This window comes from Selaginella moellendorffii, unplaced genomic scaffold, assembly GCF_000143415.4.
Source record: "Selaginella moellendorffii unplaced genomic scaffold, v1.0 SELMOscaffold_67, whole genome shotgun sequence".
Classification (NCBI taxonomy): Eukaryota; Viridiplantae; Streptophyta; class Lycopodiopsida; order Selaginellales; family Selaginellaceae; genus Selaginella; species Selaginella moellendorffii.
Window position 1 is genome coordinate 690,616 of NW_003314328.1, and position 27,659 is coordinate 718,274.

General features: G+C 55.1%; 1 protein-coding gene across 13 annotated transcripts; it reads left to right on the forward strand.

Moving 5' to 3' along the window:
* The first annotated feature begins 1,219 nt into the window (after positions 1-1,219).
* Positions 1,220-27,595, forward strand: LOC9653013. Of its 13 annotated transcripts, none has more exons than XM_024659340.1 (6): positions 1,220-1,912; positions 1,966-2,001; positions 2,055-2,948; positions 2,998-21,852; positions 24,229-24,711; positions 26,605-27,595. In XM_024659340.1, the coding sequence occupies exons 1-6, from the start codon at positions 1,769-1,771 to the stop codon at positions 27,472-27,474; spliced, it is 21,282 nt and encodes a 7,093-aa protein (XP_024515108.1). In that variant the 5' UTR covers positions 1,220-1,768; the 3' UTR covers positions 27,475-27,595. The 13 variants fall into 13 exon arrangements, with proteins under 13 accessions (XP_024515108.1, XP_024515102.1, XP_024515111.1 ...); XM_024659334.1 differs by having other exon boundaries at positions 24,229-24,246; positions 24,712-27,595; XM_024659343.1 differs by having other exon boundaries at positions 24,229-24,246.
* The last annotated feature ends 64 nt before the right edge of the window (positions 27,596-27,659 follow it).

Below are 27,659 nucleotides of genomic sequence, written 5' to 3' on the forward strand. Positions count from 1 at the left end.
AAAATGAAACTAAATCTTACCATTCTTGATAAACTGTCAATCTCCAACTGTTTGTAACTGCCATCACATGTCGTTTCTTTTATATATATATATTCCGTTTTCAGAATTCTTGTGTATGAATTGCTGAGCTTGCATCGGTCAGGAAAGGCAGGGATTTGCATTGGACTGGAAGACAGCAATCTAAACAAAACACGCAAGCATGCGCACAAACAGTGTTGTGGGGGCTGCAAGCGCAAATCAATCGATTCAATGAAAACCCTTGAAGCATCATCCGGTCTTTAATAATTCATTCCAATGTGACAAATCCCGCGAAGATATACACATCGTTCCACATATTCTAGCCTAAACGCACTTATGCTCTTGATTCTATCTGTCCGTGGAACGTGGGAAACTTCAGTGTGTGTTTGGATGGAACTCCCTGGCTCTTTGCAAATTGCCAGAAAGGCTGCCAATACAAATAAAAAAGTAGGATGTTGATAGAGTGAAAATGAGTGCTGCCATGCAATGCAATGCTCATGACAACCTAGCGATTATTATTCCCTTGCCTTCCATTCTTCCCAAATCACAATTCTTTTCAGTCTCGCAAAATCTCTCAATCCATTCTTTCCATCCCCAAGTTGGTACAAAAGCAAAGATTCCCCCCTTTCCATTCTCTCCTTTATTTTTTGTTGCTTGTCACCGACTGTGTGACAATAGTATGAAGAGATATCGAAAAAATATGTGCTTGGGGATTGGTCCCGTGGACCCATGGGCGGTGCCGGCGGGCCCACCAACACGGTCCTCCCTGTCAGCATTGCTGACGTGTGACGGGTCGACTGTTTCCTTTCGTCCCAGGCGCTTTCCAGTTGGGGCATATAGTTGTGCCCATCAACCTTTTCTTTTTAATCAAAAGGGCGCGATTTCATACTAGAATATAATTTCATGGTTTCTAAAGTGATATTGCGATTCCATGGGCTGGAAATGCAAAGATTCCACATGGTTTTAGAGGTTTTCGTAGAGATGGGATGGATTAGGTTAGCAGACTTTTTGGGTGCGAACGGCTAAGGCCTTCACATGGGGCCCTCGTGGCAATTCCAACACGAATTCTAGTGGCCTTTCTTTTTTCTGAAAATGAGTATTATGCGCTATACAGTGACGGAATATTCGTTGTACTGGATACGATATATATATGCGCCTTGCTTGAGGAGCTGGAGGTTTCTCTCGGTTTTTTTGATTGATCCATTGAGCGCGCTCGCGAGAGAGGAAAGGCGAGGAAGAAATCGATTAGGTTCTTCGGTGGCGAGAGAGATCCGGTAGCTCTCGCTTTGGATCGTTGGTCAAGGTTGTGAAGTGGTCGAAGGGAGTTTATGTGCATTCTTCCTGTTGGTTTTGGTCCGTCTGTGTGGTGGAGTGTATCGTCTGTGCTCTGCATTTTTTAGGAGCCAGGTCTATCTTGATCCACCGCTGGAAATTCTTTGATCCGCGATTGCGCTGCCTCGAGGCATCGCTCGCGCCAGTTTTGCTTTTTGCATATATCTTTCTTTTCCCTCCTGGGATTGTTTGACAGACCCCGGGGTTTTGCGTTTCGATTTTGTGCATAGTCGCGTCGAGAGGGATAAAGCTTCCAAGAAAATCGAAAAAAGAAAACATTTCGCCTTCGTGAGATTGATAGTGAGTCTGAGATCGATTTCGATCGAATCGATCCAAGTCTAGTATTCTAGTGTGCATAAACTCGCTCGTCCCAATCCCAATTTTGCTGTGTTGTATATTTTGCTTTGTTCTTAACATCATGGGGAAGTGTTCTAGCAAAGAACGTGTTGGAAAAGCAATGGTCTCCAAGATCAATGCCGTCCAGAAATCTTCGGGGGCTTCGAGCTCGAATGACAACAACAACAACAACAACAACAACAACAAATCCAACACAAAGCCTCAGGTATGGATCATTCGGAAAACTTCTCCTTTCTCTCATTCCTTGTGTATCTCCAGTCCATTCCAAGCTCGAGTGGTAGCACCAGGGTCCAGGTACGATCAAGCCTTAAAAGACAATTTGGTTGATTCATAAAACATACTTCCAGGACAACAATTCTCCCAAGAATGTTGGGGTGGTGGTGCCACCAATCTCCATCCCTGCCCCTCCCGCCCCGGCTGTAGGCTCAAATATCCAACGAGGAGGCCCCGGCTCGGTGTCGGACAGATTCCACGATGCACAAGAAGAACTCCCCGACTTCCCCACGCTCGACGCCCAAGGCAACGTCCCACCCGAGGAGCACCCAACTCCAAAGATGGGCTCCTCTTACAAGCAGCCATCCTCGTCGTCCCCAGCGTCGTCTCCCCAGGAAGTGAAAAAGATCCATTCCTACGCATACGTGGTGGCCCAAGCGCCACCATCCGCAAGTAAGTTGAGCTCGAGTTCTTCGTGTCCAGGTAAGTCGTCTAACCTCGAGGTCCTTAGCAGTAGTAATAGTAGCGCTGGTAGTTTCGGTAGAAGCCAAAGCCTTGAGACGTCTAGTAGAGCTAGCGAGACAAAGTTTTCTCACACAACCACCAGAACACCATCGAAAACTCCAGAAACCGTCGTGAAGCCCGAGTTAGTTTCGACTCAAACACCAAGTGCTAAGCCCGATCCTTACAAATCCGACTCGAAATATGCCAAGCCTGCTTCTACAACCAAGCTAGCTCCTGAATCAAAAACCAAAAGTGTTGAGACCATGAAGCCTGCCCCGGACACCAAAGGTAAGCCCATTAGTAGCAAAGGTAACAAGCCGCCTCCTCCGGTGCAAGAGAAGGCCTCACCGAAAGCCAAGTCTCCGCCTAAGGCCAAGGCTTCCCCGACGCCAGTAAGAGTTACAGAGCCTGCGATGCAAAACCGCAAAGAAGAGAAAGCTGCCGGCGTTTCTCGTCGTGGCTTTGTTCTCGAGGACTGGGAACTTGTCTCCAAAGCCACTGAAACTCCGGACGACAAACAAAAGGTGAGTGACATCTTTTTCGAGATCTGCTTATATAACTTTGATGAACCAGGCATCAAGAACAGCAAATACAGAGACCACAAAAGCTGGGCCGGATAGGAAAGCAGTGGATAGTCTAGGAAAACCAGGTGGCGCGATCAGGCCTCAAGCGGGATCTGATGTATCATCAGAGAACCGAGTAGGAAAACAGGCAGCCCCCCCGGAGATTATAAAAGAACAGAAGGCCAGGGAGATCCCAGCGATGGAGAAACGTTCATCACAATCTAAAGCAGCAACAGCAAAAATAGTCAAAGCTACACCGGAAGTGCATGTGCCGGGAAGTGATAACTCCATGTCGAGCTTCAGTGGACCGTCTGATTCATCAAAAGTTGGCGAGGAAAAACAGCATGCTCAAAAGCGTGAAGCTGCTCAAGTTGGCGCTGGAACGAAGAGAAATTCGGGACAGGAGGAGCCAGTAAACATTGCGAAAGAAGTACCAGATAATGCTACAATCAAGGATGTTACAAGGGATTTTGACAAGAAAACTCCACAAGGAGCTCAGAACAAACGAAAAGATGATACGCCAAAGCAGGAAGCTAAGATAGATCAGATCGGCATTGGCACATCGGTAACAACTTTAGGAGAGATACAAGAGAAACCACAAGCAATTGCCGCTCTGCCTAAGGAGGAAAAGGCACCTGTTCCCGATCAGAAGCCACAGGAAGCGCCAATATCAGATACAGTGGCAGATGCCACATCCAAATCAAATCTTGATGTGCCTAGGGACAAACCGCAGCACCGGGCGATAGCTCCATATGCGATAGTGAAGCGGGAAAATGATGATTCGTGCGTGGAGGAACAGCCCGCTGGCAAATTCACAATGAAATTGGAAGACAACGTAGAGAAGCCAGCCGTTTCTGAGCATGAGCTCAAGCTACCAGACAATTTTTACGGTGCTCAGACAATTGCAGCTGCACAGAACGTACAAGTCGCGACTCCAGCAGAAATGCAAGTGCTATTGGACATATATCCTGAGGCTGTGCAAAGAAATGAGGAGCAGACTGCAAGTGACGTTTCCCTGAAGGATCCAAAAGCCCCTGTACCTTTGGAATACTTAGCAGGACTAGTCGAACACGTCATATGTACCACAACAGAGGAACATGAAAACGTGACACCGCCCCAAATAAAGAGAAGTGCGCGTCCCAACCAAGGAAAGGACAACAGAAAAGAAAGAGACGAAACGGTTTCGGGCCTGCCCGTTCCCAAAGTCGTACAAGAAACATCGAAGGCCGTCGAGTTACAACAAGCCACGCCTTCAGAAGCCATGCCTGTGGTTAAAAAGAAGGCTGCAAGGGAGGCAATACCCGAGCCTCCAGCAGCAATGCCTCCAACCCCGGAAAACAAGGAAAAAGAGAGCCATGACGCAGCCAAGTTGGCTGTAGAGCATGCTGAGGCCGAGGAGAGTGATCCCAAGGCGATTGTGAAGGAGGGAGAAAAGGTGGCAGACCAGGAAATTAAGAGGTCCCCGCTGGATTGCACACACGCGACAGATTCTGTGGTGAAGGAGACAGCAGCTCCTGCCAGTGACGATTTTTCTCAGCTAGTGGCACAGGAAAAGAAAGTCAGGGAGCTACTGGTTTCTGAACGTGAGCTCGAGCTGCCTGTCCCAGTAGTCTCGCAGCACGCACAGCAGCACGTCAAGGAGCAGACACAAGCTGTGCCAGAGGATGCAAAGGATGCCAAGGAGGTGGAACAAGCCGAGCCAATAACAGCTCTAGCAGCAATGCCCGTGGCCAACGAGGTCTTGCCCGCAAAAGACAAACCTGAGAAGGCCAAGGTGGCTGTGGACGACCAGGTGGAGCATTCTGACACCCAGGAGAGTGCTCCAGAGCTGATCGTGGAGGAGGAAGAAAAGGTGGCGGAGCCACAGATTGAGAAAGCCGTGCCGGATTCCACGCAGGCGATGGATCCCATGGTAGAGGACACACTGGCAGCAGCTGCCAGTCTAGACATTCCCAAGCAAGTAGCAGAGGAGGTAATCAATATCGAGGAGCCAAAGCAAGTTTCTGAACGTGAGCACCACCTGCTCGTCCCAGTAGAAAAAGTCCCACAGCCCACAGGCAAGGCTGTTAAGGAGCCACAGGCTGTGCCTAAGGCAGTTCCTGAGGCTGCAAAGGAGGTGGAACTGGCCGAGCCACCTGCAGCTCCAGCAGCAATCCCTGCAGTCAACAATGTATTTCCCGCACACAACGAAATCAAGGTGGAAGAGAGAATTGAGACGGCCGACGTGGCTGTGGAAGACAAGGAGGAGAATGCTGACGACAAGGAGAGTGTTCCAGATGCGATCGTAAAGGAGGGAGAAAAGTTGGCAGAGCCAGATATTGAGAGTCCTGTGCCAGAATACATGCATGCAACGGAACCCGCGCTGGAGACACTGCTAGCAGCCCCATCAAGAGAAGACATTCACGAGCAAGTGCCAGAGGAGGAAATCAAAGTCAAGGAGGCACAACAAGTTTCCAAACGTGAGATCAAAGAAGATGTCCAGCAGGCTGCGGACGAGGCTTTCCAAAAGAAAGGCGATGAGCCTGAGCCTGAGGCCGTGCCTGAGAAACCTGACGAGGCTGCTAAGAAGGTGGAACTGGCTGAGCCAGTCGCAGCTCCAGCAGCAACGTCCGCGGTGAATGACGTCTTGCCCACACAGCACGAAATCAAGGAGGAAGAGAGCATAGAGCCAGCTGCTCTGCACGACCAGGTGGAGAATGGTGAGGCCGGGGAGAGTGCTCCAGACGCGATCGTGGAGGAGCCAGGGATCGAGAGTGCTCTGCTGGATTCCATGCATGCGGCAGATCCCGTTCTGGAGGACACACACGCAGCAGCTCCTGCCAGTGAACACATTAACAGGCAAGTGGAATACGAGGAAATCAAAGTCGAGAAGCCACAACAACATTCCAAACGCAAGGTGAAGCTGCCCGTCCCAGTAGAAGAACTCCCACACACAACGAACAAAGCCGTCCAGGAGCCAGAGGCTGTTCCAAAGCCAGAGGCCGTGCCTGAGGCTGCTGAAGAGGCTGCCAAGGAGGTGGAACCGGCCGAGCCAGTCGTAGCTCAAGTACCAACTGCCACAGTGGATGACGTCTTACCCACACACGAAGAAATCAAGGAGGAAGAGAGCATAGAGCCGGCCAAGGTGGCTGTGGATGACCAGGTGGAGAATTTCAAGCCCAGGGAGAGTGCTTCAGTCGCGATCCTGCAGGAGGGAGAAAAGTTGGCGGTGCCAGAGATCGAGAGTGCTGCTCCAGATTCCATCCATGTGACAGATACCACAGTGGATGACACACAGCGAGCATCTCCTGCCAGTGAGGACATTCACGACAACGTGGAAGAGGAGCAAACCAAAGTCGAGGTGATGCATGAAGTTTCCGAACGCGAGGTTGAGCTTGCTGTCCCAGTAGAAGAACTCCCACCGTCAGGGAACGAAGAAGTCCAGGAGCCACAGCCTGTGCTTGACGCCGTTCCCGAGACAGAGGCCGTGCCTGAGGCTTCTGAAGAGGATGCCAAAGAGGTGCAACCAGCCGAGCCAGTTGTAGCTCAAGTACCAACCGCGAAAGTGCATGACGTCTTACCCGCACACGAGGAAATCAAGGAGGAAGAGAGCATAGAGCCGGCCAAGGTGGCTGTGGATGACCAGGTGGAGAATGTCGAGCCCAGGGAGAGTGCTTCAGTCGCGATCCTGCAGGAGGGAGAAAAGTTGGCGGTGCCAGAGATCGAGAGTGGTGCACTGGATTCCATGCATGCGACAGATGCCACAGTGGACGACACACAGCGAGCACCTCCTGCCAGTGAGGACATTCACGAGAACGTGGAAGAGGAGCAAACAAAAGTCCAGGTGCCACATGAAGTTTCCGAACGCGAGGTCGAGCTTGCTGTCCCGGTAAAAGAACTCCCAGAGTCGGGGAATGAAGAAGTCCAGGACCCACAGCCTGTGCTTGAGGCCGTTCCCGAGCTTGAGGCCGTGCCTGAGGCTGCTGAAGAGGCTGTCAAGGAGGTGGAACCGGCCGAGCCAGTCGTAGCTCAAGTACCAACTACCACAGTGGATGACGTTTTACCCACACACGAGGAAATCAAGGAGGAAGAGAGCATAGAGCCGGCCAAGGTGGCTGTGGATGACCAGGTGGAGAATGTCGAGCCCAGGGAGAGTGCTTCAGTCGCGATCCTGCAGGAGGGAGAAAAGTTGGCAGTGCCAGAGATCGAGAGTGGTGCACCGGATTCCATGCATGCGACAGATGCCACAGTGGACGACACACAGCGAGCACCTCCTGCCAGTGAGGACATTCACGACAACGTGGAAGAGGAGCAAAGCAAAGTCGAGGTGCAGCATGAAGTTTCCGAACGCGAGGTCGAGCTTGCTGTCCCAGTAGAAGAACTCCCACAGTCGGGGAACGAAGAAGTCCAGGACCCACAGCCTGTGCTTGAGGCCGTTCCCGAGCTTGAGGCCGTGCCTGAGGCTGCTGAAGAGGCTGTCAAGGAGGGGGAACCGGCCGAGCCAGTCGTAGCTCAAGTACCAACTACCACAGTGGATGACGTTTTACCCACACACGAGGAAATCAAGGAGGAAGAGAGCATAGAGCCGGCCAAGGTGGCTGTGGATGACCACGTGGAGAATGTCGAGCCCAGGGAGAGTGCTTCAGTAGCGATCCTGCAGGAGGGAGAAAAGTTGGCGGTGCCAGAGATCGAGAGTGGTGCTCCAGATTCCATCCATGTGACAGATGCCACAGTGGACGACACACAGCGAGCATCTCCTGCCAGTGAGGACATTCACGACAACGTGGAAGAGGAGCAAAGCAAAGTCGAGGTGCAGCATGAAGTTTCCGAACGCAAGGTCGAGCTTGCCGTCCCAGTAGAAGAACTCCCACAGTCAGGGAACGAAGAAGTCCAGCAGCCACAGCCTGTGCTTGAGGCCGTTCCCGAGACAGAGGCCGTGCCTGAGGCTTCTGAAGAGGCTGCCAAAGAGGTGCAACCAGCCGAGCCAGTTGTAGCTCAAGTACCAACCGCGAAAGTGGATGACGTCTTACCCGCACACGAGGAAATCAAGGAGGAAGAGAGCATAGAGCCGGCCAAGGTGGCTGTGGATGACCAGGTGGAGAATGTCGAGCCCAGGGAGAGTGCTTCAGTCGCGATCCTGCAGGAGGGAGAAAAGTTGGCAGTGCCAGAGATCGAGAGTGGTGCACCGGATTCCATGCATGCGACAGATGCCACAGTGGACGACACACAGCGAGCACCTCCTGCCAGTGAGGACATTCACGAGAACGTGGAAGAGGAGCAAAGCAAAGTCGAGGTGCAGCATGAAGTTTCCGAATGCGAGGTCGAGCTTGCTGTCCCAGTAGAAGAACTCCCACCGTCAGGGAACGAAGAAGTCCAGGAGCCACAGCCTGTGCTTGAGGCCGTTCCCGAGACAGAGGCCGTGCCTGAGGCTTCTGAAGAGGATGCCAAAGAGGTGCAACCAGCCGAGCCAATTGTAGCTCAAGTACCAACTGCGAAAGTGGATGACGTCTTACCCGCACACGAGGAAATCAAGGAGGAAGAGAGCATAGAGCCGGCCAAGGTGGCTGTGGATGACCAGGTGGAGAATGTCGAGCCCAGGGAGAGTGCTTCAGTCGCGATCCTGCAGGAGGGAGAAAAGTTGGCGGTGCCAGAGATCGAGAGTGGTGCACTGGATTCCATGCATGCGACAGATGCCACAGTGGACGACACACAGCGAGCACCTCCTGCCAGTGAGGACATTCACGACAACGTGGAAGAGGAGCAAAGCAAAGTCGAGGTGCAGCATGAAGTTTCCGAACGCGAGGTCGAGCTTGCTGTCCCAGTAGAAGAACTCCCACAGTCGGGGAACGAAGAAGTCCAGGAGCCACAGCCTGTGCTTGAGGCCGTTCCCGAGACAGAGGCCGTGCCTGAGGCTTCTGAAGAGGATGCCAAAGAGGTGCAACCAGCCGAGCCAGTTGTAGCTCAAGTACCAACCGCGAAAGTGGATGACGTCTTACCCGCACACGAGGAAATCAAGGAGGAAGAGAGCATAGAGCAGGCCAAGGTGGCTGTGGATGACCAGGTGGAGAATTTCAAGCCCAGGGAGAGTGCTTCAGTCGCGATCCTGCAGGAGGGAGAAAAGTTGGCGGTGCCAGAGATCGAGAGTGCTGCTCCAGATTCCATCCATGTGACAGATGCCACAGTGGACGACACACAGCGAGCATCTCCTGCCAGTGAGGACATTCACGACAACGTGGAAGAGGAGCAAACCAAAGTCGAGGTGCAGCATGAAGTTTCCGAACGCAAGGTCGAGCTTGCCGTCCCAGTAGAAGAACTCCCACAGTCAGGGAACGAAGAAGTCCAGCAGCCACAGCCTGTGCTTGAGGCCGTTCCCGAGACAGAGGCCGTGCCTGAGGCTTCTGAAGAGGCTGCCAAAGAGGTGCAACCAGCCGAGCCAGTTGTAGCTCAAGTACCAACTGCGAAAGTGGATGACGTCTTACCCGCACACGAGGAAATCAAGGAGGAAGAGAGCATAGAGCCGGCCAAGGTGGCTGTGGATGACCAGGTGGAGAATGTCGAGCCCAGGGAGAGTGCTTCAGTCGCGATCCTGCAGGAGGGAGAAAAGTTGGCAGTGCCAGAGATCGAGAGTGGTGCACCGGATTCCATGCATGCGACAGATGCCACAGTGGACGACACACAGCGAGCACCTCCTGCCAGTGAGGACATTCACGACAACGTGGAAGAGGAGCAAAGCAAAGTCGAGGTGCAGCATGAAGTTTCCGAACGCGAGGTCGAGCTTGCTGTCCCAGTAGAAGAACTCCCACAGTCGGGGAACGAAGAAGTCCAGGAGCCACAGCCTGTGCTTGAGGCCGTTCCCGAGACAGAGGCCGTGCCTGAGGCTTCTGAAGAGGATGCCAAAGAGGTGCAACCAGCCGAGCCAGTTGTAGCTCAAGTACCAACCGCGAAAGTGGATGACGTCTTACCCGCACACGAGGAAATCAAGGAGGAAGAGAGCATAGAGCAGGCCAAGGTGGCTGTGGATGACCAGGTGGAGAATTTCAAGCCCAGGGAGAGTGCTTCAGTCGCGATCCTGCAGGAGGGAGAAAAGTTGGCGGTGCCAGAGATCGAGAGTGCTGCTCCAGATTCCATCCATGTGACAGATGCCACAGTGGACGACACACAGCGAGCATCTCCTGCCAGTGAGGACATTCACGACAACGTGGAAGAGGAGCAAACCAAAGTCGAGGTGCAGCATGAAGTTTCCGAACGCAAGGTCGAGCTTGCCGTCCCAGTAGAAGAACTCCCACAGTCAGGGAACGAAGAAGTCCAGCAGCCACAGCCTGTGCTTGAGGCCGTTCCCGAGACAGAGGCCGTGCCTGAGGCTGCTGAAGAGGCTGTCAAGGAGGTGGAACCGGCCGAGCCAGTCGTAGCTCAAGTACCAACCGCGAAAGTGGATGACGTTTTACCCACACACGAGGAAATCAAGGAGGAAGAGAGCATAGAGCCGGCCAAGGTGGCTGTGGATGACCAGGTGGAGAATGTCGAGCCCAGGGAGAGTGCTTCAGTCGCGATCCTGCAGGAGGGAGAAAAGTTGGCAGTGCCAGAGATCGAGAGTGGTGCACCGGATTCCATGCATGCGACAGATGCCACAGTGGACGACACACAGCGAGCACCTCCTGCCAGTGAGGACATTCACGACAACGTGGAAGAGGAGCAAAGCAAAGTCGAGGTGCAGCATGAAGTTTCCGAACGCGAGGTCGAGCTTGCTGTCCCAGTAGAAGAACTCCCACAGTCGGGGAACGAAGAAGTCCAGGACCCACAGCCTGTGCTTGAGGCCGTTCCCGAGCTTGAGGCCGTGCCTGAGGCTGCTGAAGAGGCTGCCAAAGAGGTGCAACCAGCCGAGCCAGTTGTAGCTCAAGTACCAACCGCGAAAGTGGATGACGTCTTACCCGCACACGAGGAAATCAAGGAGGAAGAGAGCATAGAGCCGGCCAAGGTGGCTGTGGATGACCAGGTGGAGAATGTCGAGCCCAGGGAGAGTGCTTCAGTCGCGATCCTGCAGGAGGGAGAAAAGTTGGCAGTGCCAGAGATCGAGAGTGGTGCACCGGATTCCATGCATGCGACAGATGCCACAGTGGACGACACACAGCGAGCACCTCCTGCCAGTGAGGACATTCACGAGAACGTGGAAGAGGAGCAAAGCAAAGTCGAGGTGCAGCATGAAGTTTCCGAACGCGAGGTCGAGCTTGCTGTCCCAGTAGAAGAACTCCCACCGTCAGGGAACGAAGAAGTCCAGGAGCCACAGCCTGTGCTTGAGGCCGTTCCCGAGACAGAGGCCGTGCCTGAGGCTTCTGAAGAGGATGCCAAAGAGGTGCAACCAGCCGAGCCAGTTGTAGCTCAAGTACCAACTGCGAAAGTGGATGACGTCTTACCCGCACACGAGGAAATCAAGGAGGAAGAGAGCATAGAGCCGGCCAAGGTGGCTGTGGATGACCAGGTGGAGAATGTCGAGCCCAGGGAGAGTGCTTCAGTCGCGATCCTGCAGGAGGGAGAAAAGTTGGCGGTGCCAGAGATCGAGAGTGGTGCTCCAGATTCCATCCATGTGACAGATGCCACAGTGGACGACACACAGCGAGCACCTCCTGCCAGTGAGGACATTCACGACAACGTGGAAGAGGAGCAAAGCAAAGTCGAGGTGCAGCATGAAGTTTCCGAACGCGAGGTCGAGCTTGCTGTCCCAGTAGAAGAACTCCCACCGTCAGGGAACGAAGAAGTCCAGCAGCCACAGCCTGTGCTTGAGGCCGTTCCCGAGACAGAGGCCGTGCCTGAGGCTTCTGAAGAGGATGCCAAAGAGGTGCAACCAGCCGAGCCAGTTGTAGCTCAAGTACCAACCGCGAAAGTGGATGACGTCTTACCCGCACACGAGGAAATCAAGGAGGAAGAGAGCATAGAGCCGGCCAAGGTGGCTGTGGATGACCAGGTGGAGAATGTCGAGCCCAGGGAGAGTGCTTTAGTCGCGATCCTGCAGGAGGGAGAAAAGTTGGCAGTGCCAGAGATCGAGAGTGCTGCACTGGATTCCATGCATGCGACAGATGCCACAGTGGACGACACACAGCGAGCATCTCCTGCCAGTGAGGACATTCACGACAACGTGGAAGAGGAGCAAACCAAAGTCGAGGTGCAGCATGAAGTTTCGGAACGCGAGGTTGAGCTTGCTGTCCCAGTAGAAGAACTCCCACCGTCAGGGAACGAAGAAGTCCAGGAGCCACAGCCTGTGCTTGAGGCCGTTCCCGAGACAGAGGCCGTGCCTGAGGCTTCTGAAGAGGATGCCAAAGAGGTGCAACCAGCCGAGCCAGTTGTAGCTCAAGTACCAACCGCGAAAGTGGATGACGTCTTACCCGCACACGAGGAAATCAAGGAGGAAGAGAGCATAGAGCCGGCCAAGGTGGCTGTGGATGACCAGGTGGAGAATGTCGAGCCCAGGGAGAGTGCTTCAGTCGCGATCCTGGACGAGGGAGAAAAGTTGGCTGTGCCAGAGATTGAGAGTGCTGCACCGGATTCCATGCATGCAACAGATGCCACCCTGAAGGACACACAGCGAGCATCTTCTGCCAGTGAAGACATTCACGAGAATGTGGAAGAGGAGCAAACCAACGTCGCAGTGCAACATGAAGTTTCCCAACGCGAGGTTGAGATTGCCATACCAGTAGAGGGAAGCCCGCAGCTCGTGAACGAAGCCGTCCAGGAGCCACAGCCTGTGCCTGAGGCCGTTCCCGAGCATGAGGCCGTGCCTGAAGCTGCCGAAGAGGCTGCCATGGAGGTGGAACCGGCGGAGCCAGTCGTAGCTCAAGTACCAACTGCCACAGTGGATGACGTCTTACCCACACACGAGGAAATCAATGAGGAAGAGAGCATAGAGCCGGCCAAGGTGGCTCTGGATGACAAGGTAGAGAATGTCGAGCCCCGGGAGAGTGCTTCAGTCGCGATCCTGGACGAGGGAGAAAAGTTGGCTGTGCCAGAGATTGAGAGTGCTGCACCGGATTCCATGCATGCAACAGATGCCACCCTGAAGGACACACAGCGAGCATCTTCTGCCAGTGAAGACATTCACGAGAATGTGGAAGAGGAGCAAACCAACGTCGCAGTGCAACATGAAGTTTCCGAACGCGAGGTTGAGATTGCCATAGCAGTAGAGGGACTCCCGCAGTTGGTGAACGAAGCCGTGCAGGAGCCACAGCCTGTGCCTGAGGCCATTCCCGAGCATGAGGCCGTGCCTGAAGCTGCCGAAGAGGCTGCCATGGAGGTTGAACCGGCGGAGCCAGTCGTAGCTCAAGAACCAACTGCCACAGTGGATGACGTCTTACCCACACACGAGGAAATCAATGAGGAAGAGAGCATAGAGCCGGCCAAGGTGGCTGTGGATGACCACGTGGAGAATGTCAAGCCCAGGGAGAGTGCTTCAGTCGCGATCCTGGACGAGGGAGAAAAGTTGGCGGTGCCAGAGACTGAGAGTGCTGCACCGGATTCCATGCATGCAACAGATGCCACCCTGGAGGACACACAGCGAGCATCTTCTGCCAGTGAAGACATTCACGAGAATGTGGAAGAGGAGCAAACCAACGTCGCAGTGCCACATGAAGTTTCCGAACGCGAGGTTGAGATTGCCATACCAGTAGAGGGACTCCCGCAGTTGGTGAACGAAGCCGTGCAGGAGCCACAGCCTGTGCCTGAGGCCGTTCCCGAGCATGAGGCCGTGCCTGAAGCTGCCAAAGAGGCTGCCATGGAGGTGGAACCGGCGGAGCCAGTCGTAGCTCAAGTACCAACTGCCACAGTGGATGACATCTTACCCGCACACGAGGAAATCAAGGAGGAAGAGAGCATAGAGCCGGCCAAGGTGGCTGTGGATGACCACGTGGAGAATGTCAAGCCCAGGGAGAGTGCTTCAGTCGCGATCCTGGACGAGGGAGAAAAGTTGGCGGTGCCAGAGACTGAGAGTGCTGCACCGGATTCCATGCATGCGACAGATGCCACCTTGGAGGACACACAGCGAGCATCTTCTGCCAGTGAAGACATTCACCAGAATGTGGAAGAGGAGAAAACCAACGTCGCAGTGCCACATGAAGTTTCCGAACGCGAGGTTGAGATTCCCGTCCCAGTAGAAGTACTCCTGCAGTCAGGGAACGAAGAAGTCCAGGAGCCACAGCATGCGCTTGGGACCGTTCCCGAGCCAGAGGCCGTGCCTGAGGCTTCTGAAGAGGCTGCCAACGAGGTGGAGTCGGCCGAGCCAGTCGTAGCTCAAGAACCAACCGCCACAGTGGATGACATCTTACCCGCACACGAGGAAATCAAGGAGAAAGAGAGCATAGAGCCGGCCAAGGTGGCTCTGGATGACCACGTGGAGAATGTCGAGCCCAGGGAGAATGCTTCAGTCGCGATCCTGGACGAGGGAGAAAAGTTCGCGGTGCCAGAGATCGAGAGTGGTGCAGCGGATTCCATGCATGCGACAGATGCCACAGTGGAGGACACACAGCGAGCATCTTCTGCCACTGAAGAAATTCACGAGAACGGGGAAGAGGAGCAAAGCAATGTCGAAGTGCCACATGAAGTTTCCGAAGGCAAATTCGATCTTGCTGTCCCAGTAGAAGAACTCCCACAGTCGGGGAACGAAGAAGTCCAGGAGCCACAGCTTGTGCTTGAGGCCGTGCCTGAGGCTTCTGAAGAGGCTGTCAAGGAGGTGGAACCGGCCGAGCCAGTCGTAGCTCAAGTACCAACCGCCACAGTGGATGACATCTTACCCGCACATGAGGAAATCAAGGAGGAAGAGAGCATAGAGCCGGCCAAGGTGGCTCTGGATGACAAGGTGGAGAATGTCGAGCCCCGGGAGTGTGCTTTAGTCGCGATCCTTGACGAGGGAGAAAAGTTGGCGGTGCCAGAGATTGACAGTGCTGCACCGGATTCCATGCATGCGACAGATGCCACCGTGGAGGACACACAGCGAGCATCTTCTGCCAGTGAAGACATTCACCAGAACGTGGAAGAGGAGAAAACCAACGGTTACGTGCCACATCAAGTATCCGAACGCGAGGTTGAGATTCCGATCCCAGTAGAAGGACTCCCGCAGTCGGGGAACGAAGACGTCCAGGAGCCAGAGCATGCGCTTGAGGCCGTTCCCGAGCCGGAGGCCGTGCCTGAGGCTTCTGAAGAGGCTGCCAACGAGGTGGAGTCGGCCGAGCCACTCGTAGCTCAAGTACCAACCGCCACAGTGGATGACGTCTTACCCGCACACGAGGAAATCAAGGAGAAAGAGAGCATAGAGCCGGCCAAGGTGGCTCTGGATGACCACGTGGAGAATGTCGAGTCCAGGGAGAGTGCTTCAGTCGGGATCCTGGACGAGGGAGAAAAGTTGGCGGTGCCAGAGATTGACAGTGCTGCACCGGATTCCATGCATGCAACAGATGCCACCCTGGAGGACACACAGCGAGCATCTTCTGCCAGTGAAGACATTGACGAGAACGTGGAAGACGAACAAACCAACGTCGAGGTGCCACATTTAGTTTCCGAACGCAAGGTCAAGCTTGCCGTCCCAGTAGAAGAACTCCCACAGTCAGGGAACGAAGAAGTCCAGGAGCCACAGCCTGTGCTTGAGGCCGTTTCCGAGCTTGAGGCCGTGCCTGAGGCTTCTGAAGAGGCTGTCAAGGAGGTGGAACCGGCCGAGCCAGTCGTAGCTCAAGTACCAACCGCCACAGTGGATGACATCTTACCTGCACACGAGGAAATCAAGGAGGAAGAGAGCATAGAGCCGGCCAAGGTGGCTCTGGATGACAAGGTGGAGAATGTCGAGCCCCGGGAGTGTGCTTCAGTCGCGATCCTGCAGGAGGGAGAAGAGTTGGCGGTGCCAGAGATCGAGAGTGGTGCACCGGATTCCATGCATGCGACAGATGCCACAGTGGAGGACACACAGCGAGCATCTTCTGCCACTGAAGAAATTCACGAGAACGGGGAAGAGGAGCAAAGCAATGTCGAAGTGCCACATGAAGTTTCCGAAGGGAAATTCGATCTTGCTGTCCCAGTAGAAGAACTCCCACAGTCGGGGAACGAAGAAGTCCAGGAGCCACAGCCTGTGCTTGAGGCCGTGCCTGAGGCTTCTGAAGAGGCTGTCAAGGAGGTGGAACCGGCCGAGCCAGTCGTAGCTCAAGTACCAACCGCCACAGTGGATGACATCTTACCCGCACATGAGGAAATCAAGGAGGAAGAGAGCATAGAGCCGGCCAAGGTGGCTCTGGATGACAAGGTGGAGAATGTCGAGCCCCGGGAGAGTGCTTCAGTCGCGATCCTGCAGGAGGGAGAAAAGTTGGCGGTGCCAGAGATTGACAGTGCTGCACCGGATTCCATGCATGCGACAGATGCCACCGTGGAGGACACACAGCGAGCATCTTCTGCCAGTGAAGACATTCACGAGAATGTGGAAGAGGAGCAAACCAACGTCGCAGTGCTACATGAAGTTTCCCAACGCGAGGTTGAGATTGCCATACCAGTAGAGGGACGCCCGCAGCTCGTGAACGAAGCCGTCCAGGAGCCACAGCCTGTGCCTGAGGCCGTTCCCGAGCATGAGGACGTGCCTGAAGCTGCCGAAGAGGCTGCCATGGAGGTGGAACCGGCGGAGCCAGTCGTAGCTCAAGTACCAACTGCCACAGTGGATGACATCTTACCCACACACGAGGAAATCAAGGAGGAAGAGAGCATAGAGCCGGCCAAGGTGGCTGTGGATGACCACGTGGAGAATGTCGAGCCCAGGGAGAGTGCTTCAGTCGCGATCCTGCAGGAGGGAGAAAAGTCGGCAGTGCCAGAGATGGAGAGTGGTGCACCGGATTCCATGCATGCAACCGATGCCACAGTGGACGACACACAGCGAGCACCTCCTGCCAGTGAGGACATTCACGAGAACGTGGAAGAGGAGCAAAGCAAAGTCGAGGTGCAGCATGAAGTTTCCGAACGCGAGGTCGAGCTCGCTGTCCCAGTAGAAGAACTCCCACAGTCGGGGAACAAAGAAGTCCAGGAGCCACAGCATGTGCTTGAGGCCGTTCCCGAGACAGAGGCCGTGCCTGACGCTGCTGAAGAGGCGGCCAAGGAGGTGCAACCGGCCGAGCCAGTTGTAGCTCAAGTACCAACCGCGACAGTGGATGACGTCTTACCCGCACACGAGGAAATCAAGGAGGAAGAGAGCATAGAGCCGGCCAAGGTGGCTGTGGAAGACCACGTGGAGAATGTCGAGCCCAGGGAGAGTGCTTCAGTCGCGATCCTGCAAGAGGGAGAAAAGTTGGCAGTGCCAGAGATGGAGAGTGGTGCACCGGATTCCATGCATGCAACAGATGCCACAGTGGACGACACACAGCGAGCACCTCCTGCCAGTGACGACATTCACGAGAACGTGGAGGAGGAGCAAAGCAAAGTCGAGGTGCAGCATGAAGTTTCCGAACGCGAGGTCGTGCTTGCTGTCCCAGTAGAAAAACTCCCACAGTCGGGGAACAAAGAAGTCCAGGAGCCACAGAATGTGCTTGAGGCCGTTTTCGAGACAGAGGCCGTGCCTGAGGCTTCTGAAGAGGCTGCCAAAGAGGTGCAACCAGCCGAGCCAGTCGTAGCTCAAGTACCAACCGCCACAGTGGATGACATCTTACCCACACACGAAGAAATCAAGGAGGAAGAGAGCATAGAGCCGGCCAAGGTGGCTCTGGATGACAAGGTACAGAAGGTCGAGCCCCGGGAGAGTGCTTCAGTCGCGATCCTGGACGAGGGAGAAAAGTTGGCGGTGCCAGAGATTGACAGTGCTGCACCGGATTCCATGCATGCAACAGATGCCACCCTGGTGGACACACAGCGAGCATCTTCTGCCAGTGAAGACATTCACGAGAATGTGGAAGAGGAGCAAACCAACGTCGCAGTGCTACATGAAGTTTCCCAACGCGAGGTTGAGATTGCCATACCAGTAGAGGGACGCCCGCAGCTCGTGAACGAAGCCGTCCAGGAGCCACAGCCTGTGCCTGAGGCCGTTCCCGAGCATGAGGACGTGCCTGAAGCTGCCGAAGAGGCTGCCATGGAGGTGGAACCGGCGGAGCCAGTCGTAGCTCAAGTACCAACTGCCACAGTGGATGACATCTTACCCGCACACGAGGAAATCAAGGAGGAAGAGAGCATAGAGCCGGCCAAGGTGGCTGTGGATGACCACGTGGATAATGTCAAGCCCAGGGAGAGTGCTTCAGTCGCGATCCTGGACGAGGGAGAAAAGTTGGCGGTCCCAGAGATCGAGAGTGCTGCACCGGATTCCATGCATGCAACAGATGCCACCCTGGAGGACACACAGCGAGCATCTTCTGCCAGTGAAGACATTCACGAGAATGTGGAAGAGGAGCAAACCAACGTCGCAGTGGAACATGAAGTTTCCGAACGCGAGGTTGAGATTGCCATACTAGTAGAGGGACTCCCGCAGTTGGTGAACGAAGCCGTGCAGGAGCCACAGCCTGTGCCTGAGGCCGTTCCCGAGCATGAGGCGGAGCCTGAAGCTGCCGAAGAGGCTGCCATGGAGGTTGAACCGGCGGAGCCAGTCGTAGCTCAAGAACCAACTGCCACAGTGGATGACGTCTTACCCACACACGAGGAAATCAATGAGGAAGAGAGCATAGAGCCGGCCAAGGTGGCTGTGGATGACCACGTGGAGAATGTCAAGCCCAGGGAGAGTGCTTCAGTCGCGATCCTGGACGAGGGAGAAAAGTTGGCGGTGCCAGAGATTGAGAGTGCTGCACCGGATTCCATGCATGCAACAGATGCCACCCTGGAGGACACACAGCGAGCATCTTCTGCCAGTGAAGACATTCACGAGAATGTGGAAGAGGAGCAAACCAACGTCGCAGTGCCACATGAAGTTTCCGAACGCGAGGTTGAGATTGCCATACCAGTAGAGGGACTCCCGCAGTTGGTGAACGAAGCCGTGCAGGAGCCACAGCCTGTGCCTGAGGCCGTTCCCGAGCATGAGGCCGTGCCTGAAGCTGCCAAAGAGGCTGCCATGGAGGTGGAACCGGCGGAGCCAGTCGTAGCTCAAGTACCAACTGCCACAGTGGATGACATCTTACCCACACACGAGGAAATCAATGAGGAAGAGAGCATAGAGCCGGCCAAGGTGGCTGTGGATGTCCACGTGGAGAATGTCAAGCCCAGGGAGAGTGCTTCAGTCGCGATCCTGGACGAGGGAGAAAAGTTGGCGGTGCCAGAGATTGACAGTGCTGCACCGGATTCCATGCATGCAACAGATGCCACCCTGGAGGACACACAGCGAGCATCTTCTGCCAGTGAAGACATTCACGAGAATGTGGAAGAGGAGCAAACCAACGTCGCAGTGCAACATGAAGTTTCCCAACGCGAGGTTGAGATTGCCATACCAGTAGAGGGAAGCCCGCAGCTCGTGAACGAAGCCGTCCAGGAGCCACAGCCTGTGCCTGAGGCCGTTCCCGAGCATGAGGCCGTGCCTGAAGCTGCCGAAGAGGCTGCCATGGAGGTGGAACCGGCGGAGCCAGTCGTAGCTCAAGTACCAACTGCCACAGTGGATGACGTCTTACCCACACACGAGGAAATCAATGAGGAAGAGAGCATAGAGCCGGCCAAGGTGGCTGTGGATGACCACGTGGAGAATGTCAAGCCCAGGGAGAGTGCTTCAGTCGCGATCCTGGACGAGGGAGAAAAGTTGGCGGTGCCAGAGATTGAGAGTGCTGCACCGGATTCCATGCATGCGACAGATGCCACCTTGGAGGACACACAGCGAGCATCTTCTGCCAGTGAAGACATTCACGAGAATGTGGAAGAGGAGCAAACCAACGTCGCAGTGCCACATGAAGTTTCCGAACGCGAGGTTGAGATTCCCGTCCCAGTAGAAGTACTCCTGCAGTCAGGGAACGAAGAAGTCCAGGAGCCACAGCATGCGCTTGGGACCGTTCCCGAGCCAGAGGCCGTGCCTGAGGCTTCTGAAGAGGCTGCCAACGAGGTGGAGTCGGCCGAGCCACTCGTAGCTCAAGAACCAACCGCCACAGTGGATGACATCTTACCCGCACACGAGGAAATCAAGGAGAAAGAGAGCATAGAGCCGGCCAAGGTGGCTCTGGATGACCACGTGGAGAATGTCGAGTCCAGGGAGAGTGCTTCAGTCGCGATCCTGGACGAGGGAGAAAAGTTGGCGGTGCCAGAGATTGACAGTGCTGCACCGGATTCCATGCATGCAACAGATGCCACCCTGGAGGACACACAGCGAGCATCTTCTGCCAGTGAAGACGTTCACGAGAACGTGGAAGAGGAGCAAGCGAACGTCGCGGTGCCACATCAAGTTTCCGAACGAGAGCTTGAGATTGCCGTCCCAGTAGAAGGACTCCCACAGTTGGTGAACGAAGAAGTCCAGCAGCCACAGCCTGTGCTTGAGGCCGTTCCCGAGACAGAGGCCGTGCCTGAGGCTTCTGAAGAGGCTGCCAAAGAGGTGCAACCAGCCGAGCCACTTGTAGCTCAAGTACCAACCGCGAAAGTGGATGACATCTTACCCACACACGAGGAAATCAAGGAGGAAGAGAGCATAGAGCCGGCCAAGGTGGCTGTGGATGACCACGTGGAGAATGTCGAGCCCAGGGAGAGTGCTTCAGTCGCGATCCTGCAGGAGGGAGAAAAGTTGGCGGTGCCAGAGATTGAGAGTGCTGCACCGGATTCCATGCATGCGACAGATGCCACCCTGGAGGACACACAGCGAGCATCTTCTGCCAGTGAAGACATTGACGAGAACGTGGAAGAGGAGCAAACCAACGTTGACGTGCCACATCCAGTATCCGAACGCGAGCTTGAGATTCCCATTCCAGTAGAAGGACTCCCGCAGTTGGGGAACATAGAAGTCCAGGAGCCAGAGCATGCGCTAGAGGCCGTTCTCGAGCTAGGGGCCGTGCCTGAGGCTTCTGAAGAGGCTCCCAAGGAGGTGGAACCGGCCGAGCCAGTCGTAGCTCAAGTACCAACTGCCACAGTCGATGATGTCTTACCTGGACACGAGGAAATCAAGGAGGAAGAGAGCATAGAGCCGGCCAAGGTGGCTCTGGATGACCAGGTGGAGAATGTCGAGCCCAGGGAGAGTGCTTCAGTCGCGATCCTGGATGAGGGAGAAAAGTTGGCGGTGCCAGAGATCGAGAGTGCTGCACCGGATTCCATGCATGCGACAGATGCCACCCTGGAGGACACACAGCGAGCATCTTCTGCCAGTGAAGACATTGACGAGAACGTGGAAGAGGAGCAAACCAACGTTGACGTGCCACATCCAGTATCCGAACGCGAGCTTGAGATTCCCATTCCAGTAGAAGGACTCCCGCAGTTGGGCAACAAAGAAGTCCAGGAGCCAGAGCATGCGCTAGAGGCCGTTCTCGAGCTAGAGGCCGTGCCTGAGGCTTCTGAAGAGGCTCCCAAGGAGGTGGAACCGGCCGAGCCAGTCGTAGCTCAAGTACCAACTGCCACAGTCGATGACGTCTTACCCGGACACGAGGAAATCAAGGAGGAAGGGAGCATAGAGCCGGCCAAGGTGGCTGTGGATGACCAAGTGGAGAATGTCGAGCGCAGGGAGAGTGCTTCAGTCGCAATCCCGGACGAGGGAGAAAAGTTGGCAGTGCCAGAGATGGAGAGTGGTGCACCGGATTCCGTGCATGCGACAGATGGCACAGTGGAGGAGTCACAGCGAGCATCTCCTGCCAGTGAGGGCATTCACGAAAACGTGGAAGAGGAGCAAACCAAAGTCGAGGTGCCAGATGAAGTTTCCAAACGTGAGGTCAAGCTTTCCGTCCCAGTAGAAGAACTCCTGCAGTCAGGGAACGAAGCCGTCCAGGAGCCACAGCCTGTGCTTGAGGCCGTGCCTGAGGATTCTGAAGAGGCTGCCAAGGAGGTGGAACCGGCCGAGGCAGTCGTAGCTCAAGTACCAACTGCCACAGTGGATGACGTCTTACCTGCACACGAGGAAATCAAGGAGGAAGAGAGCATAGAGCCGGCCAAGGTGGCTCTGGATGACCAGGTGGAGAATGTCGAGCCCAAGGAGAGTGCTTCAGTCGCGATCCTGGACGAGGGAGAAAAGTTGGCGGTGCCAGAGATCGAGAGTGGTGCACCGGATTCCATGCATGCGACAGATGCCACAGTGGAGGACACACAGCGAGCATCTTCTGCCAGTGAAGACGTTCACGAGAACGTGGAAGAGGAGCAAGCGAACGTTGCGGTGCCACATCAAGTTTCCGAACGAGAGCTTGAGATTGCCGTCCCAGTAGAAGGACTCCCACAGTTGGTGAACGAAGCCGTCCAGGAGCCACAACCTGTGCCTGAGGCCGTTCCCGAGCCAGAGGCCGTGCCTGAGGCTGCTGAAGAGGCTGCCAAGGAGGTGGAAGCGGCCAAGCCAGTCGTAGCTCAAGTACCAACCGCCACAGTGGATGACATCTTACCCACACACGAGGAAATCAAGGAGGAAGGGAGCATAGAGCCGGCCAAGGTGGCTCTGGATGACCACGTGGAGAATGTCGAGCCCAGGGAGAGTGCTTCAGTCGCGATCCTGGACGAGGGAGAAAAGTTGGCAGTGCCAGAGATCGAGAGTGGTGCACCGGATTCCATGCATGCGACACATGGTACAATGGAGGACTCACAGCGAGCATCTTCTGCCATTGAGGACATTCACGAGAACGTGGAAGAGGAGCAAACAAAAGTCGAGGTGCCACATGAAGTTTCCGAACGCGAGGTCGAGCTTGCCGTCCCAGTGGAACATCTCCCACAGTCAGGGAACGAAGAAGTCCATGAGCCACAGCCTGTGCCTGAGGCCGTTCCCGAGCATGAGGCCGTGCCTGAGGCTGCTGAAGAGGCTTCCAAGGAGGTGGAACCGGCCGAGCCAGTCGTAGATGAAGTACCAACCGCCACAGTGGATGACATCTTACCCACACACGAGGAAATCAAGGAGGAAGGGAGCATAGAGCCGGCCAAGGTGGCTCTGGATGACCAGGAGGAGAATGTCGAGCCCAGGGAGAGTGCTTCAGTCGCGATCCTGGACGAGGGAGAAAAGTTGGCGGTGCCAGAGATCGAGAGTGGTGCACCGGATTCCATGCATGCGACAGATGCCACTGTGGAGGACTCACAGCGAGCATCTTCTGCCAGTGAAGACATTCACGAGAATGTGGAAGAGGAGCAAACCAACGTTGACGTGCCACATCAAGTATCTGAACGCAAGGTTGAGATTCCCGTCCCAGTAGAAGGACTCCCACAGTCAGGGAACGAAGAAGTCCAGGAGCCACAGCCTGTGCCTGAGGCCGTTTCCGAGCCAGAGGCCGTGCCTGAGGCTTCTGAAGAGGCTCACAAGGATGTGGAAGCGGCCGAGCCAGTCGTAGCTCAAGTACCAACCGCCACAGTGGATGACATCTTACGCGCACACGAGGAAATCAAGGAGGAAGAGAGCATAGAGCCGGCCAAGGTGGCTCTGGATGACCACGTGGAGAATGTCGAGCCCAGGGAGAGTGCTTCAGTCGCGATCCTGGACGAGGGAGAAAAGTTGGCGGTGCCAGAGATTGAGAGTTGTGCACCGGATTCCATGCATGCGACAGATGCCACCGTGGAGGACACACAGCGAGCATCTTCTGCCAGTGAAGACATTAATGAGAACGTGGAAGAGGAGCAAACAAAAGTGTAGGTGCCACATGAAGTTTCCGAACGCGGGGTCGAGCTTGCCATCCCAGTAGAAGAACTCCTGCAGTCAGGGAACGAAGCTGTCCAGGATGCACAGCCTGTGCTTGAGGCCGTTCAGGCTTCTGAAGAGGCTGCCAACGAGGTGGAGTCGGCCGAGCCACTCGTAGCTCAAGTACCAACCGCCACAGTGGATGACGTCTTACCCGCACACGAGGAAATCAAGGAGAAAGAGAGCATAGAGCCGGCCAAGGTGGCTCTGGATGACCACGTGGAGAATGTCGAGTCCAGGGAGAGTGCTTCAGTCGCGATCCTGGACGAGGGAGAAAAGTTGGCGGTGCCAGAGATTGACAGTGCTGCACCGGATTCCATGCATGCAACAGATGCCACCCTGGAGGACACACAGCGAGCATCTTCTGCCAGTGAAGACATTGACGAGAACGTGGAAGACGAACAAACCAACGTCGAGGTGCCACATTTAGTTTCCGAACGCAAGGTCAAGCTTGCCGTCCCAGTAGAAGAACTCCCACAGTCAGGGAACGAAGAAGTCCAGGAGCCACAGCCTGTGCTTGAGGCCGTTTCCGAGCTTGAGGCCGTGCCTGAGGCTTCTGAAGAGGCTGTCAAGGAGGTGGAACCGGCCGAGCCAGTCGTAGCTCAAGTACCAACCGCCACAGTGGATGACATCTTACCTGCACACGAGGAAATCAAGGAGGAAGAGAGCATAGAGCCGGCCAAGGTGGCTCTGGATGACAAGGTGGAGAATGTCGAGCCCCGGGAGTGTGCTTCAGTCGCGATCCTGCAGGAGGGAGAAGAGTTGGCGGTGCCAGAGATCGAGAGTGGTGCACCGGATTCCATGCATGCGACAGATGCCACAGTGGAGGACACACAGCGAGCATCTTCTGCCACTGAAGAAATTCACGAGAACGGGGAAGAGGAGCAAAGCAATGTCGAAGTGCCACATGAAGTTTCCGAAGGGAAATTCGATCTTGCTGTCCCCGTAGAAGAACTCCCACAGTCGGGGAACGAAGAAGTCCAGGAGCCACAGCCTGTGCTTGAGGCCGTGCCTGAGGCTTCTGAAGAGGCTGTCAAGGAGGTGGAACCGGCCGAGCCAGTCGTAGCTCAAGTACCAACCGCCACAGTGGATGACATCTTACCCGCACATGAGGAAATCAAGGAGGAAGAGAGCATAGAGCCGGCCAAGGTGGCTCTGGATGACAAGGTGGAGAATGTCGAGCCCCGGGAGTGTGCTTCAGTCGCGATCCTGCAGGAGGGAGAAGAGTTGGCGGTGCCAGAGATCGAGAGTGGGTCACCGGATTCCATGCATGCGACAGATGCCACCGTGGAGGACACACAGCGAGCATCTTCTGCCAGTGAAGACATTCACCAGAACGTGGAAGAGGAGAAAACCAACGGTTACGTGCCACATCAAGTATCCGAACGCGAGGTTGAGATTGCCATCCCAGTAGAAGGACTCCCGCAGTCGGGGAACGAAGACGTCCAGGAGCCAGAACATGCGCTTGAGGCCGTTCAGGCTTCTGAAGAGGCTGCCAACGAGGTGGAGTCGGCCGAGCCACTCGTAGCTCAAGTACCAACCGCCACAGTGGATGACGTCTTACCCGCACACGAGGAAATCAAGGAGAAAGAGAGCATAGAGCCGGCCAAGGTGGCTCTGGATGACCACGTGGAGAATGTCGAGTCCAGGGAGAGTGCTTCAGTCGCGATCCTGGACGAGGGAGAAAAGTTGGCGGTGCCAGAGATTGACAGTGCTGCACCGGATTCCATGCATGCAACAGATGCCACCCTGGAGGACACACAGCGAGCATCTTCTGCCAGTGAAGACGTTCACGAGAACGTGGAAGAGGAGCAAGCGAACGTCGCGGTGCCACATCAAGTTTCCGAACGAGAGCTTGAGATTGCCGTCCCAGTAGAAGGACTCCCACAGTTGGTGAACGAAGAAGTCCAGCAGCCACAGCCTGTGCTTGAGGCCGTTCCCGAGACAGAGGCCGTGCCTGAGGCTTCTGAAGAGGCTGCCAAAGAGGTGCAACCAGCCGAGCCACTTGTAGCTCAAGTACCAACCGCGAAAGTGGATGACATCTTACCCACACACGAGGAAATCAAGGAGGAAGAGAGCATAGAGCCGGCCAAGGTGGCTGTGGATGACCACGTGGAGAATGTCGAGCCCAGGGAGAGTGCTTCAGTCGCGATCCTGCAGGAGGGAGAAAAGTTGGCGGTGCCAGAGATCGAGAGTGCTGCACCGGATTCCATGCATGCGACAGATGCCACCCTGGAGGACACACAGCGAGCATCTTCTGCCAGTGAAGACATTGACGAGAACGTGGAAGAGGAGCAAACCAACGTTGACGTGCCACATCCAGTATCCGAACGCGAGCTTGAGATTCCCATTCCAGTAGAAGGACTCCCGCAGTTGGGCAACAAAGAAGTCCAGGAGCCAGAGCATGCGCTAGAGGCCGTTCTCGAGCTAGAGGCCGTGCCTGAGGCTTCTGAAGAGGCTCCCAAGGAGGTGGAACCGGCCGAGCCAGTCGTAGCTCAAGTACCAACTGCCACAGTCGATGACGTCTTACCCGGACACGAGGAAATCAAGGAGGAAGGGAGCATAGAGCCGGCCAAGGTGGCTGTGGATGACCAAGTGGAGAATGTCGAGCGCAGGGAGAGTGCTTCAGTCGCAATCCCGGACGAGGGAGAAAAGTTGGCAGTGCCAGAGATTGAGAGTTGTGCACCGGATTCCGTGCATGCGACAGATGCCACCGTGGAGGACACACAGCGAGCATCTCCTGCCAGTGAAGACATTAATGAGAACGTGGAAGAGGAGCAAACAAAAGTCGAGGTGCCAGATGAAGTTTCCAAACGTGAGGTCAAGCTTTCCGTCCCAGTAGAAGAACTCCTGCAGTCAGGGAACGAAGCTGTCCAGGATGCACAGCCTGTGCTTGAGGCCGTTTCCGAGCTTGAGGCCGTGCCTGAGGCTGCTGAAGAGGCTGCCAAGGAGGTGGAACCGGCCGAGGCAGTCGTAGCTCAAGTACCAATCCGCACAGTGGATGACGTCTTACCCGCACACAAGGAAATCAAGGAGGAAGAGAGCATAGAGCCGGCCAAGGTCGCTGTGGATGACCATGTGGAGAATGTCGAGCCCAGGGAGAGTGCTTCAGTCGCGATCCTGGACGAGGGAGAAAAGTTGGCGGTGCCAGAGATCGAGAGTGCTGCACCGGATTCCATGCATGAGACAGATCGCACAGTGGAAGACACACAGCGAGCATCTCTTGCCAGTGAAGACATTCCCGAGCAAGTGGTAGAGGAGGAAGGCAATGTCGAAGAGCCACAGCAAGTTGAGCTCGAGCTGCCTGTCCAGAATGTCCCACAGGCTGCATGGGAGGCTGTTCAGGAGGCTTGGGACGTCCCGAAGCATGAATCTGGTATTCAGGCTTTTGAGCTGGTGGCTGCCGAAAAAGATGTTGCCTTTTCACCAGCAACGGCCAGCGGCGTTCCTGATCCGACAGTTGACCCTTCTGGAGGAGGCGGTGGTGGCGGTGGCTTAGACATGAAAGTGAAGGATGAAAATCCATCTGGGGACTTCAGTGTTGTTGCTGTGACAACAATGACATGGGCAGATGGTAAGGAGCAGGTTTTGGGAGCTGTTGCTGTTCATCACGTGAAGGTGTTGTCATCTACTCTAGATGACGATTCTTGGGAGGAAGTGGCAGCTTCCGAACAATATGAACCAAATGGTCTTGGGAGCAGTAATGGTGGGACTCACAAGTTGGATCTGAACATCATTGAGGACTATGCTGGAGGCAAACAGTTGTAGTGTGATTGTTTACGAACTTCATAATGGCCATAGCATTGGCTTTGCTATTGTGGAATGCATTTGAAGTCATCAAACTGCAAAGTCGGACAAGCCAATCCAGATGTGTACCATTCTCTACTCACATCATCAACGGGGTGCTGGAAGGCTACGATGGTTTCCGAAGCGTTGCTCAAGTTCTTGTAGAT